Below are 14,216 nucleotides of genomic sequence, written 5' to 3' on the forward strand. Positions count from 1 at the left end.
AAGTACATCCATTGCAAACATGAGTCTCTTTGATTCCGAAACTGCTCGAAAGCATTTCAGGAGTTAATTTGGTAGAATCAAAAATAATGCTGAGATCTGAATAAATATCTTATAAATCTGTACACCAGGGGCCAGTTCAGTCCAAGACGTCAACACAATGGCTTGAGTTATCCAAAATGGCTAGTCACTGATCCCATTCATTGCAAGTAGCTTTTACAGTGGAATGAGAGCCAGTATTCAGTCACCAGAGACCTCCTTGCTCTTTTCCTTCCTCCATGGTGCACAGTTAGGTCTGATGATCCTTTGGTTTTCACGCATGTTTTCTTCTTTTTTTTTTAATTTAATTTTATTATGTTATATTAATCACCATACATTACATCATTAGTTTTTGATGTAGTGTTCCATGATTCATTGTTTGCATATAACACCCAGTGCTCCATGCAGAACGTGCCCTCTTTAATACCCATCACCAGGCTAACCCATCCCCTCACCCCCCTCCCCTCCAGACCCCTCAGTTTGTTTCTCAGAGTCCATAGTCTCTCATGGTTCGTCTCCCCCTCAGATTTCCCCCCCTTCATTTTTCCCTTCCTACTATCTTCTTTTTTTAACATATAAGGTATTATTTGTTTATACATGTCTTTCTCTGATTGACTTATTTCGCTTAGCATAATACCCTCTAGTTCCATCCACGTCGTTGCAAATGGCAAGATTTCGAGTTTTTTGATGGCTACATAATATTCCATTGTATATATATACCCCATCTTCTTTATCCATTAATCTGTTGATGGACATCTTGGCTCTTTCCACAGTTTGGCTATTGTGGACATTGCTGCTATAAACATTGGGGTGCACATAGCCCTTCGGATCACTACATTTGTATCTTTGGGGTAAATAAGCTGTAGTGCAATTGCTGAGTCGAAGGGTAGCTCTATTTTCAACTTTTTGAGTAGCCTCCATACTGTTTTCCATAGTGGCTGCACCAGCTTGCCTTCCCACCAACAGTGTAGGAGGGTTCCCCTTTCTCCGCATCCTCGCCAACATCTGTCGTTTCCTGACTTGTTAATTTTAGCCATTCTGACTGGTGTGAGGTGGTATCTCATTGAGGTTTTGATTTGGATTTCCCTGATGCCGAGCGATGTTGAGCACTTTTTCATGTGTCTGTTGGCCATTTGGATGTCTTCTTTGGAAAAATGTTTGTTCATATTCTCTTCTAATGCTAAGGAAGTTTCCTGTTATCATTGATAATTTCCTCCCATTATAGAATATGGCCAAATGCAGACACCACCTGCGAACTACCTTCCTAAAGGGAATATAGAAGAGTCCCCACTTCCTTGGGCCGAGTCAATGTCTTTTTCTTCTCTTCCTGTAGCTACTTAGTGGGTGATGAACTATGGGTAGTCATGGAATACTTGGCTGGTGGCTCTCTTACTGATGTGGTCACAGAGACCTGTATGGATGAAGGCCAGATAGCAGCTGTCTGCAGAGAGGTAAGAAAAGAGAGCATTTCTAGCTGATGAGAATGCCAAAACTGGCAGTTCTTTATCTCTGATTATCCAGAATGCGTATAACATCAAAGTAACGATAGCACATCTTTTCTACGAAAAAATAAAACCAATTGGAGAACCTAACTTCAATTCAGATCCTTTCCTAATAGCACTTTCCATCTCCTCCCTTCCCAGCCTGTTATTTATTTTAGTCCCTTCGCTCTGGATCTTTTGAGTTCTATTATGCCATTCACAAGGTGCCGCCTCTAAGCCTGCATGTTGTAGTCTCAGCGAACATGGGAAACACTGATGGTGGCATGCAATTTTTTACATGATTTTTACATGATAATCATTTTGTCCTGCATGTGCAACGGGAGCCTTGTAAAATACAAACCATTATAACCCCATAATTTTTGAGAAGGCAATTTAAGCGAGATCCTGCCTCAGCCCAGACAGTATTTGCTTTCCCAGGACAATCTGGACGTCCCTCCAAACCCTCCAGTGGGTCTGAGTGTCTGCCTCTCGTCCCATAACAGTGTCATATCCCTAGTTTCATGCAAAACTGAGGACATTTTATCATATTTTTCTCAGTACTTGAAAACACACTCCTCTTCGGAATCTCATCTCGGACATGACCATCTACCCCATTCGTTGTGGTGAGGTTGTCTTGCAGACACAAGTAGGAACTCTGACCCACTGAAACTTGAAAACCAGTGACAGGAAAACAAAACCAAATAATTGCAGCTAGTCATTTTTTTTTTTATTATTTTAAATCGTTCACTTAAACTTCCTCCTGCCTTGCTCTCCTCTTGTCCCCATTTCCTCCTGCCCAAGCACGTAGATGTATCCACCAAACATAGGTATTTTCTATTCATGCAATGAATCAAACTTCTAATATATAGGAGACCATTCCACCCTGAGCCTGTGGTTTCCATGTTGCATGATGCAAAGCCATTTCCCAGCAAGTGACTATAGCTACTTCATAGCCTAGAAGTGGTTCCCAACCATGGCTGTCCATCAGAGGTAGCTTGGGGCACTCATTTTCAATGCAGATTCCTGGGCCCCCCTTCAGGCCTCCCGAATCAAATAGCACGGAGGCAGAAACTTACTGTGCCTGTGTAGGACCAAGCCGAATCCACACCCTCCAGATGACAAGGTCAAAGTATGATTATTAATTGGTTAGTCTGGCTGTATTAAGGATTTAGAGCTATTTATCACACACACACACACACACACACACACCACTCTTCATGTCCTAGTCTGACTCGGGAGCTTTTATAATGTATAATGCTGTTATAGCATTGATGTAAATGGTAACATGATTTCAAAATGATAAGACAACAGTAATCTATTTCACATGATAATGTAAATTTATACCTTTGCCCCACATTTATCTAGAAATGAAACGTACATGGTTTTAAATTCTTTGTGATATAATTAGAACTTATTTTTCTGATTTCAATAGTGCCTACAAGCTCTGGATTTTTTGCACTCAAACCAAGTGATCCATAGAGACATAAAGAGTGACAATATTCTTCTTGGGATGGATGGCTCTGTTAAATTGAGTAGGTATTTTGGTTCAGATGGTGTTTGAAAGAGTATCGGGGGATTTCTGCTCGTTTCCTGTCTGTCTTGAGAAGAAAGTGGCTATTGAAAGTGATTGGTTTGAAAGCATTTAGAGCCCCATTTGAAGTAAAGAATTTTTTTTTCTAATGCTGTGTTCCTATAGATCGTGGCCGGATTCTGGGGGTTTAACATTTCAGAATTCCTAGGGACTGCCATCTGCTAGATGACAAATACCTAACTAGAAAACCGAAAGATCCTATAAGTTGGAAGGGACAGTAATAGGGAGGGAACCAGATAGAGGACTAGTAAAAATGACATCAAGTTAATCGGTTATCTCAGACCTTTTTAAAATCAGGGCCACCAGAGGGATCAGGTAATAATGATTAGGAGCTAGGGAGTGGTGGAATCTCCGTGTCGAATGGAGGAAGGGACAGCCATATGTGAAAGTGACCTATTGTGAAAAAAAAAAAAAAAAAGAAGAAATTGAATTGATTGTAACTGACTTTTCTTCCCTGCAGCTGATTTTGGGTTCTGCGCCCAGATCACCCCCGAGCAAAGTAAACGGAGCACTATGGTGGGAACTCCCTACTGGATGGCACCTGAGGTTGTAACTCGAAAAGCTTATGGTCCGAAAGTTGATATCTGGTCTCTGGGGATTATGGCAATCGAAATGGTGGAAGGTGAACCCCCTTACCTTAATGAAAATCCACTCAGGGTAAGTCAGGAGAAAATTCAGGTACATCCTCCCTGGGAACGGGGCCAAGTGTCCTTTCTTGTCTCTACTGAAAGGGGCCAGAATGGGCTCTTTCCTGGGACAAATGACATAGAAGCTCCAAGTTATGATTCTATTTAGTTCTATGATATCTATAAATAGATTCTATTTAGATTCTATTCAATTACTGTGAGTTATTCTCAATATCTTCTAAGGTGTCCCAGCAGGTGTCCAAGTGCTTGAAGATCAGTATTTTTTTTTTTAAAGATTTTATTTGTTTATTTGACAGAGAGAGAGATAGCGAGAGCAGGAACAGAAGCAGGGGGAGCGGGAGAGGGAGAAGCAGGCTTCCCGCGGAGCAGGGAGCCCAATGTGGGGCTCGATCCCAGGACCCTGGGATCATGACCTGAGCTGAAGGCAGACACTTAATGACTGAGCCACTCAGGTGCCCCGAGATCAGTATTTCTAATGGCAGGGGTCTTTAAAATTCTTTAGTACAACTTTCTGCTGTTAAAAAAGAAAAAAATGCTTTTTTTTTTTAAGCAAGATGTGGGAAGAAAAGTATTTTTATCACATGCCACGGTTAAATGATCTATCTAGGAAACACTTGCTTTATAATTACTTTAACAAAGTGAATAAATGCATTTCCAGAACACCTATAATTTTTAAATTAGATTTTGTCTCATTGTCAGTAATGATTTATTGAGCAGCAGTGGCTCGGTGGGTATTGAATGGAGCGTGAGATAGACACAGCGCCAGCCTGGTGGAATCACAAACTTAATTAGACTGTCTAGTAGAAAATGAATGGAAATAGTTGGCGTTGGGTAACTCAGTTTGCTCCTGCGGAAACAGAGGTTTGATCCTTATGTGGTCTGGTTACCTCTGCCAAGACAGGAGCTCCATTTCGGAGCTAACCCCACCATCTTTATTCGGAGATGAGCCATGGATCATGAGAGTAAAAGGCAAAGGAGTATGGAAGAAATGCTCCCTCAGCGCAGGAGTGAGCCAGTAGCTCTTTTGTTGGGCATTGCCTAAGGGTGAGCCAGAAGCTGTGTTGTATACTTAAAGGGCATCCCACTTCCGAAAAAGGAAATATGCGCAGATTCAAATTCTACTCTCAGAACCCAAGTAGCCTACCAGCGCCAACAATATTTCGCATACTGTTTGCATCATTACCACTGAGTCTAAAATTGAATTTTACCCTTAGTATAAAAAGAATCGGCCTTGGTCAATGGTTAAGTCTTTACACGGTCAGCTTATAAAATCCACCTTCACATCAAATATATGTGGCTTTCTGTATATGTCAAGCAACCTACAAACTCATTGTCTCATTTTTGCCGTTGAACATTTTGTAATTGGGAGCTGCAGCCCCCGTGTAGGGAGCGGGGGACAGCCTCCTCCTCGCCTCCTCCTGTAAGTCCTCTCTGGCGCTTGGCCTCTTGTCCTAGTCCCTGTACTGATTAGGAAACAACAGAGGGGAGTGAATGCCCTAATGAATGTTACACGTTGTTGCTCTGGTCTCGTGAAACAATCTGGAAGTGAGATGTGCACATTGATTAGCTGCCTGCAGGGCTGAGTGAAAAAGAAGGGGCATTTTCCCACCGTTTGTGGGTCAGCCCTCCACGAATTTAATCAAGCCCACCCCTGACCTATGGACCGAGCGCATCAGGATAATTACTGGGGCTTATCCTTATTGTTTAACCACCTTTGCCCATTAAGAAATAGCAGTGAAAGAACACATCAGGCCTCTTGTTTCGCTGGATTTCCTCCTCTAAGTCTTCGGAGTTTGGAGGCACTAAACGGATTACGGCTATTTTGCTTTCTGCCTTCTAATGAGTAATTTACAACCTGCAAAATTTAAGGATTAAATAAATGGCGCTGTAAAGCAACTGGTCTCAGTAATGCATTTATTACCTTCTTCAGTTCCCCAATTACAATTGATCGCTCTTTAGCTGGGCTGTTAATTGTTAGAAAAAAGGAAACAAGTTTTAATCTTTATAGGCTTCTTCTAGCCTAGGATTAGAACTCATAATGAACAGCTTGTCTCTTAGAATCCACAGCCTTGTATCTAAACAAGTACTTGCAGATTAACAAGCCGCCAGGTTCAGGAAGCCTATGTTAAGGCTATAACAAAAAGACCTGTCAGAAAGACCACCCTGTTGAATTCCACTGATAAGGACTTAGTCTAACTTTGCTCATTACTTTCCATGTGTGATCAACCTCCAATGACTCAATCAATCAACAGGTCCATATTGAGCCAGCCCTCTCCCTCTCTACTAGGTGCCACAAGTACTTTCTTAGTTTTGATTTCAGATATGTTGCCCTCGTGTTCACTTAAAGAAAACACAGCATCTCAAGCCGTATGCCCTTATTTGGGATTTGAAAAATGTAGTCACCAAAACCATGGAGGGGATGGAGAGAAAATGTCTAACAGGAGCCTGTAAGGAGCCTGTATTTTCTTGGATCCTGGTGACCAGGCTATGTGTGGGGGATTGGAAAATTGCAGAGCTTCAGGAGAGGTAGAAAAGAGAAGTAGGTTAGTCCTTCTTTCTTTGAAATCCTTCCAATACTACCATCCACCCACCCCTTTGGGCTTTGAGGAGGAAAGAGGGAATTATGTAGAAGGAAGACAGTGTGGGTAGAATAGAGGTTAGCACGTTGTTGTGAAAAAATTTGACCCCTGTAGTCAGGCAGATCTGGCGTGTCCCAGCTCCACAACCTACAAGCTCTGTAGCGACTTTCCTTAAGTCACTTAAAACCTTTATAAACCTGTTTCCTTTGTATAAAATGAGGATACCTGTCTTGCAGAGTTAGTGTGAAAACTAAATAAAATAATGCATGTAAGTCACCTAGCACAGTGTCTAGCTCATTGTAGGAAATACGTATATACGTATTGTGTGTGTGTGTGTGTGTGTGTGTATGTGTATATAGAGAGAGACATTATATGAATAGAAAGCTGAGAAAGGAAAAAGAAAGGATCCTTAGAGTGCTTTTTCCACATTCATAAAGGGAGATTGGATTCCCCACTTCTGCAAAAACTTCCCCTTCACACTGGCTACACTCCGATCCCCACAAAGAGTAGAGGGCTCTACAGAGTCCAGTAAAATTACAATGAACAGGTAACACTGAACAGGACAGGTTAAAGGTGAAGATGGGCTATATCTTTGAAGGCTGTTTGCCTTTCGTTGTGGTTTTTTGCATGTGTCTTTGTTGTGTCCGTTGCAACCAAGCAAGCCCTTTGTGAATGTTGCCAGTTAACATATCATTCATGCAAGGAATTAGCTACTTCCCCCCCTAGTTATAAAGTGGTTGGGATTTTTTTTAATGTAAATTGCTCTGTGCTAATTGACCTAATTTACTCATAAAATGCCTTTTAAAGGTCATAGAGTTATTAACTGTACTGATGTTATGAGGTTGGTACCCTTCCAGAGACAGAGAGGAGACAAGCTTCTTCCTGTCCCCCACTGCCTGAAGTCTTTGCACTCAACGTGATTGGCCTTAAACATGTTGTTCTGTGGCCCATGGACATTTTTAGTGCGGTCTCCAATAATAAAGTGCCTTGTTCTTTCTATTTGCCAAAGTGACCGGGGTTAAAATCGAACGTCCCCTGTGGATACGCAAATCAGTGTTAGCGTTCTGCTCATCTCCCCAACTTTTTTGTTAATTGGAGATATGTTCTCTAAAACCTGTGATTATAATGACCTGATTCTAAATAAAGAGGTACAATCATCTCCATAGAGCAAATCTTGGGTTTGTTTTTCTCAGCACCAAAAGAGTGCCTCTTTATGAACTTTGCATTCACAGGTAATTGGGCTGTTCTTATCAATGGGTTTTGATGGAATCTAGCATCTATGAAATGTCTCTGTGACATCCAGTTGAAGTTCCTACTGGACTGTGGGTGGATCCCTTTTTTATGTGTACTTTTCCAAACCTTTATCCTACTTGAAATGAACGTTCAACATATGTTGTCTTTCAGCCCTCACTTTAAACATCAACGAAACGGTAGCAAACATTGGCTATTTGGAAGACAGTTCTTCATATTAATAAGAGACCTCTGAATGCTCAAAACACTAGTATAGTGTGTAAACCACTGATTCTGTACCAGTGGGTCTACTCCTTGGTTGTGCATTGGAATCACTTGCAGAGCTTGAGGAACCAATGATGTCAGGTTCCCACACCAAGGACTGAACTAGAAACAAAGCTCTGTGGCAAGGCCTTTCTAGAACCCTGTCTAAACTGGAGAACAATTCTTCATCAGCCCTCTTTGAGCATGGTGGTTCAACCAAAAAAGAGCACACTCTTATTCGGTCCACATTTCTCCATTTCATATATATATATATATATATATATATATATATATATATATATATATATATATCACTCTGTCAAAACCTTGTCGAAATCCTGATGCACTCTACAGTGCACTCTACGGCATTCTCTGGCTTAGCAGTCCAGGAACACTATCAAAGAAATGGCACTAGCTCAGCAGGTACACTCATGATACTCCATTTCTTTTCCAATTTTACTTATTAAAAATAGAGTTGATTGTTAAATGTGCGAGCCGCTGAGTACATAGCACGTATTGGTGATAATAAAGCTATCAGTCTGACTACTCATGATTAGGAGTGCATTTCCTGTATGGCCAGAGAGAAGGGAGGGCAGGAATCTAAAATCATCAGCCCTGTTGTCTACACTGCAAGGCTTCTTAGTCTCCCTTTATGCACACTTAAGGCACTACACAAATACTATTTTTTTTTACTATCGAACTAAGGAAATTCTGGTTAGCTTCTATGTCTAGAGAAGGGAGTTAAGCAGAAGGGAATCTCTAGCAACTAAAAAACAGCAGCTAAGGGCCAAAGTGTTTTTAGCTCCTCCAACCACTGGAACCTGTGTTGTGGATTGGAATGTCTGGGTTTGATGGCGCGTGCTCATTTGGAATTAAAGTCAGACATAAACTTCCTGAGCGCCAGAGAAGCAAGCATACTTTGCTAGCACTCAGTCAATATTGTTTTGAATGTATTTCAGGAAGAGCTGGGAGCAGTCCCTTCTTTTTCCGTAAACCACTATGGAACAGCAAGGTTTATTGATGGTTTGTTGACACTCTTCCTACTTTAAGGGCAAACCTATGCCTGAGAGGAGGGGGCTGTTGGGACAACAGCAACTAAAATAATTATAGAACAGTAACAGGGTTTCTTTTTAATCAGAAAAAAAATACTGCCTGTCGAAGGATAGACAGCTCTTAAGAATCATTGGTTGTCAGGAATTTAGCATAGGAAAATGGGACCTAGCCATAGGAAAACTGCAAGTCTCATTTAGATTGTAATTCAGAAGCAGACAGCTCAAACTGGTGAGTTACGACCCAGAAGACAGCCAAAGAAGAAATTGATTCCACAGCAACTAAAACCTGAGACTCTGACCAGGCAAAGACGAGGGAAAGAAAGGTTAAAAATGGGGTGACCAGGGGCCTACTGTTGGCCAAGACTGATATGCCCTTATCCTAATATCATCTTATCATTCCTCAGTATCCTTAAAGCATGACTTGGGAATAAACCAAGGATGCATAGACCTATTGCCCTAATAGGTACCAGACCTAGAATGAAGTAGTTAGGTCCCTCGAAATCAGAGTCCCTTCTAAATAGACAAATCACGGAGTATGATGATGGGCATCTGCCTAGTGAAATGCCCACTGGCATGCTTGATCCTATGGCCTTTTAAATCTGTGTTTTTGCCAAGGAAAAACGGACTTCCCCAAGAATATCCAGGTTCTCTTGATAACTAAAGATCATTTCTGACTTTTGTCATCATTTGGAACTATACTTTTTCCAACCTGGTTGCAGCATCATTTTAGAAGGCCCTTTGCATTTGGATAAAAGGATACTCTGAGAAGTCTTACCTGAGCCTCTCAGCAGAGAAAGTTTAACTTGATGAAGGCAGTCTTACCTCTGTAGCTGGGAGGGGCAAAGGGCTAACATCATCCGAAGAACCGGGCTGATCTTTTTGCTGCTTCTTGCTCCTTCCTGCCTCCCTTCCTTCCCTCCTTCTACCCTTTTCCTCCAACTCCTCCTCCTCTTCTTCTTCTTCCTCCTCCCCTTCTCCTTCTCCATCCCCTTCTCCTCCTTCCATAAGGAATTGCCCTAGCGCTTAGATGGCAAAATTCCTCATTGCTTTTCATCCAGGAATGGCCAATAAATGTGAGAGGATGAGACAAAGAGCTTTCTAGTGTCTCTACCAGCTGTATACATTATGTGACTTGACGAGCGAATCCTATTCCCAGGTCTGCCAGTCAGGAACTCCATGACCTTGCACAGGTTACTTCTTGCTGGACCCCCATCTCCTTAGCACTTAAAACAAGTGGAAGTTGATGAGATTATTGGTCGCCAGTGGACTTCACAAGGCCCTAGAATTCTGTGGAGCTCCTTGAGCTTTAAAGGCCCAAGGGGGAGGTCACATGGCTCTTGGTTCCACCAACACAGGGCCTCTTTCATTTGTTTTCTGTATTGGGCTTCCACCTGAGCATTACTTAAATAAAAGGAGAAACTCATGGGTCTCTTACTCTGTGTTCTTAGGCTGCAGATAGGCTCCAGCCTTCCTTGACTACCAGAAGAGCTGTGGTTTGAGTGGGTGTTGTCTTTAGGAGTGCTTTCACGGAAGTGATCTCCAGGAAATAGCTGAGATGTCTCTCTCATCACCTCCCAACTAAATCTGTGTCCCATAAAGAAGGAAGATTCCCCCTTTTCCTACCAAGCAAAGACACTTGATCAGGATGGGAATGAAACCTGCTGCAGTGGGGACCGGGCTGCCCCACTCTGACAGGACTCTTGGGGAGAAACCTAGAAAAAGCACCACGGTGATAGAAATGCTACAGGGATCCATAATCACCACACTCTCGGGTGTGAGGGGAAGAATGAATTCTATGTTATCGGGTGCAGCGCTTTTCACCTGATGAACTGCTTATAAAGTAGCAGTTGAAACCAGTTTATGTGAGCAGTCTGTGTGACTCACAGATCATGCCACAGTCGGGCCATTTTGATCCTAATACGGTCATTTGGAAAAGCCCCAAAGACTCAGGGAGTTGGTCCCTGCCTGCCCTCATATTCTGAAATGAGATATGAGCAAATGTGTAGTGTTCTCTGGTACCTTAGAACCAGAAATTCGATGTGGGTTGAAGAGAAAATGGGAGGTGAAGAAGTTGGCCTATCAAAACTGTAAGCAATGCTTTGAGAAATTTTATGTGGAACGACCAGAGAAATGGGGCAGTAGCAGCAGAATGGGACCTAGGATCAGGTGCCCTTGGCCTCCCCGATTCTTTAGCCTTTGTCTTCATTTCCTTTCCTCAGTGTCCCACCAGCCACCTTCTCTCCCCATTGTCATTTGGTTCCTGTCCTTGCCCTGTGTTCATCTCCCCCTGCTTCTCGCAGCTTTTCTCCTCCACCTCCGGCTCCATTTTGCTTCACTTCTTGTTTGTGTCTATGCCTACCCCCATTCCCACTTCTAGGTCCCCTCTGGTTTCCAACCTTGGGTTGCTGCTCGGGCTGCCCAGGGTTTCGTCCTGAGGACACGTCGCCTGCTCCGTGTTTCTTGACAAGCACTATTAATCCTGAGAGATCAGAATGAGCACACCCATTGTCAGAGTTATCTGGTCTTTATTTTCTGGCCATGGCCAGTCCTTGATGCTTGAAGGGAGCGCTCTAAAGCTAGGCCGACACCTAATCAGTCAGTGGTACCTAATTACTTTTGCCATCAACCTGTAAGGGGAGAGATCTGTAATAGGTTCATTTTAAATGACTTTTTAAGGATTAAACAACAACAAGCACTACAACCACCACCCCCCACCGTGTTTTGGTGACAGATGAGGACTACTATGCAAGACAAGTAGGGAACAAAATTACTCCATGTTGCTCATTCAGTTATCACACTGGACTGTTGGGATAAATAAGTCAACGTATGGAAGAAAACATTAGTTATAATATAGTCACTTCATTTTGCACATTTGGTCCCATTCACTTTCTTCTTAGAAAGGAAGAAATGTAAGGAAGGAAGGAAGAAAAGAAAGAAAGAAGCATTAGGGCCTTTCATGAAATCCGTAAACACATCAGAGGCGGCAGTATGCTCTGGCCTTTGACCTCTGAAATCCCAGGTCCTGAGTAAACTAAGCCATAAGGTGTCAAGTCACTCGTTGCCAAATCACTCTTGTAAAACACTCAAAGGTAGTTGGAAATTCTAAAATGAGAAAGGAACCAGGACAACAGGAGGTTGCAGGCAACAACCAGAGTACAAGCTGCTTAGAAACTCTCAACATAGATATAGACCTCGGGGAATATAGTGTGAAACCCTCTAATTGGGGACCTGCCCTTGTTCCCCACTTCTAAACAAGTGGAGAACGATTGACCTCAAGAGGGTCTGTTTCCTCTGTAGAGGTAGAGGTGAAGTTGCTGACTGCCTCATTTCTTGAAGAGCCCTTGTCTGCCTCTGCTAGGAGAATTCCTTCCTCAGATACTGGGAACAGTGTGAGGCGGTATTTGCTGCGGTCAAGAGCACGGACTCTGGACTCACATTCCCGGGATTCACTGCTAGCTGTGTGATACTGGACAAGTTATATTAGTCCCACAGCCCTCATTTCCTTCATCTGTTCATTGGGGGCCATAATCAAGTCTACCTCAGGGGGTTGTTGTGTGGATTAAGCCACCTGATAGGAATCACTGAATAAATGTTAGCTTTTAATACTTTCCATGGACATAGTATTTATAAAGATACTGAAACAGAGATGAATAGCCCTCTCGGTCTTATAGTTCGGTTAGATTGTTTTTAAAATTTTTGTTGGCTAGGTTGGGAGCCTGTTCACCATGTATAACATAATTTCCATAGGAAAATGTGTTTTGGGTCCCAAATATTCAACTTAGAAAGAAATGTTTGTACCACACCCTATCATCTTTGTAAATTGAGTCTTTATATCGGTGCCGGAGCCTCTCATGGTTACTAACATATTGCCATGTTAAGTCTTCTGGTTTGTTTTCTAGCATCTTAATCTTTATAAAGTATTATAATGAACTTAAGTCACAAACTGAAGCTTTTTAATTAAATGGTTAGTCCTGTTGCAAAACTGCCTTAATGAAAATTTATTGGGCACATATGGATTGTTTGGGGGCCTCCTTGGAGAAATGTGGTAACTTCTAAGATGACTGCATTGATCTTTTTTAACTGAGGAAATTGCCAATGAGGTCAATTGAATTATTCCTTCAACCGGGTAGAATAGTTTTCTCTGAGGACTTAGGTAAATTTTAGTTGCACCTCGGGGTCAGTGAAAACTATGATGTTTATGTGTGATTGCCAAGAGATTTAGAGTTATTATTAAGAATTCCAGAACATCAGGGGTGCCTGGGTGGCTCAGTCGGCTGAGCGTCTGACTCTTGGTTTCAGCTCAGGTCATGATCTCAGGGTTGTGAGTTCGAGCCCCGAGTCAGGCTTCACGCTCCGCAGGGAGCCTTCTGAAGAGTCTCTCTCTCTCCCTCTCCCTCTGCCCCTCCTGCTTATGTGAGCTCTCTCTCTCTCTCTCTCAAATAAATAAATAAAATCTAAAAAAAAAAAATTTCAGAACATCAGAAACTTACAGGTAATGTGTATGTCAACATGAAGAAAGCCACCATTTTTTTTTAATTTTTTATTCTTATGTTAATCCCCATACATTACATCATTAGTTTTAGATGAAGTGTTCCATGATTCATTGTTTGTGCACAACACCCAGTGTTCCATGCAGAATGTGCCCTCCTCAATACCCACCACCAGGCTAACCCATCCTCCCACCCCCCTCCCCTCTAGAACCCTGTTTGTTTTTCAGAGTCCATCGTCTCTCATGGTTCGTCTACCCCTCCGATTTCCCCCGCTTCATTCTTCCCCTCCCGCTACCTTCTTCTTCTTCTTTTTTTTTTTTCTTAACATATATTGCATTATTTGTTTCAGAGGTACAGATCTGAGATTCAACAGTCTTGCACAATTCACAGCGCTTACCAGAGCACATACCCTCCCCAGTGTCTATCACCCAGTCACCCCATCCCTCCCACCCCACCCCCCACTCCAACAACCCTCAGTTTGATTCCTGCGATTAAGAATTCCTCATATCAGTGAGATCATATGATACATGTCTTTCTCTTTTTGACTTATTTCACTCAACATAATACCCTTCAGTTCCATCCACGTCGTTGCAAATGGCAAGATCTCATTCCTTTTGATGGCTGCATGATATTCCATTGTATATATATACCACATCTTCTTTATCCATTCATCTGTCGATGGACATCTTGGCTCTTTCCACAGTTTGGCTATTGTGGACATTGCTGGAAAGCCACCATTTTTGGCCCCAAGGTGGACTTTCTAACATTATAAACAAGGACAGTAGGTCCCAGGGCCTGCATTGCCTCGCTGGGGGAATCAAACAGATCTTGTTTAATGATGTAGCA

General features: G+C 42.4%; 1 protein-coding gene across 7 annotated transcripts in view; it reads left to right on the forward strand.

Moving 5' to 3' along the window:
• PAK3 (p21 (RAC1) activated kinase 3) overlaps window positions 1–14,216 on the forward strand; it is a 254,770-nt gene that overhangs the window by 224,260 nt on the left and 16,294 nt on the right. For all 7 annotated transcript variants that reach the window (XM_064574488.1, XM_064574484.1, XM_064574486.1 and 4 more), the window contains 3 exons: window positions 1,370–1,487; window positions 2,950–3,049; window positions 3,569–3,765. In XM_064574488.1, coding sequence (XP_064430558.1) covers window positions 1,370–1,487; window positions 2,950–3,049; window positions 3,569–3,765 — 415 coding nt within the window. The remainder of the gene's footprint in view (window positions 1–1,369; window positions 1,488–2,949; window positions 3,050–3,568; window positions 3,766–14,216) is intronic.

The sequence above is a fragment of the Mirounga angustirostris genome, unplaced genomic scaffold (assembly GCF_029215605.1).
Source record: "Mirounga angustirostris isolate CCGP_5_RB_7025 unplaced genomic scaffold, mMirAng1.0.hap1 SCAF_11, whole genome shotgun sequence".
NCBI lineage: Eukaryota > Metazoa > Chordata > Mammalia > Carnivora > Phocidae > Mirounga > Mirounga angustirostris.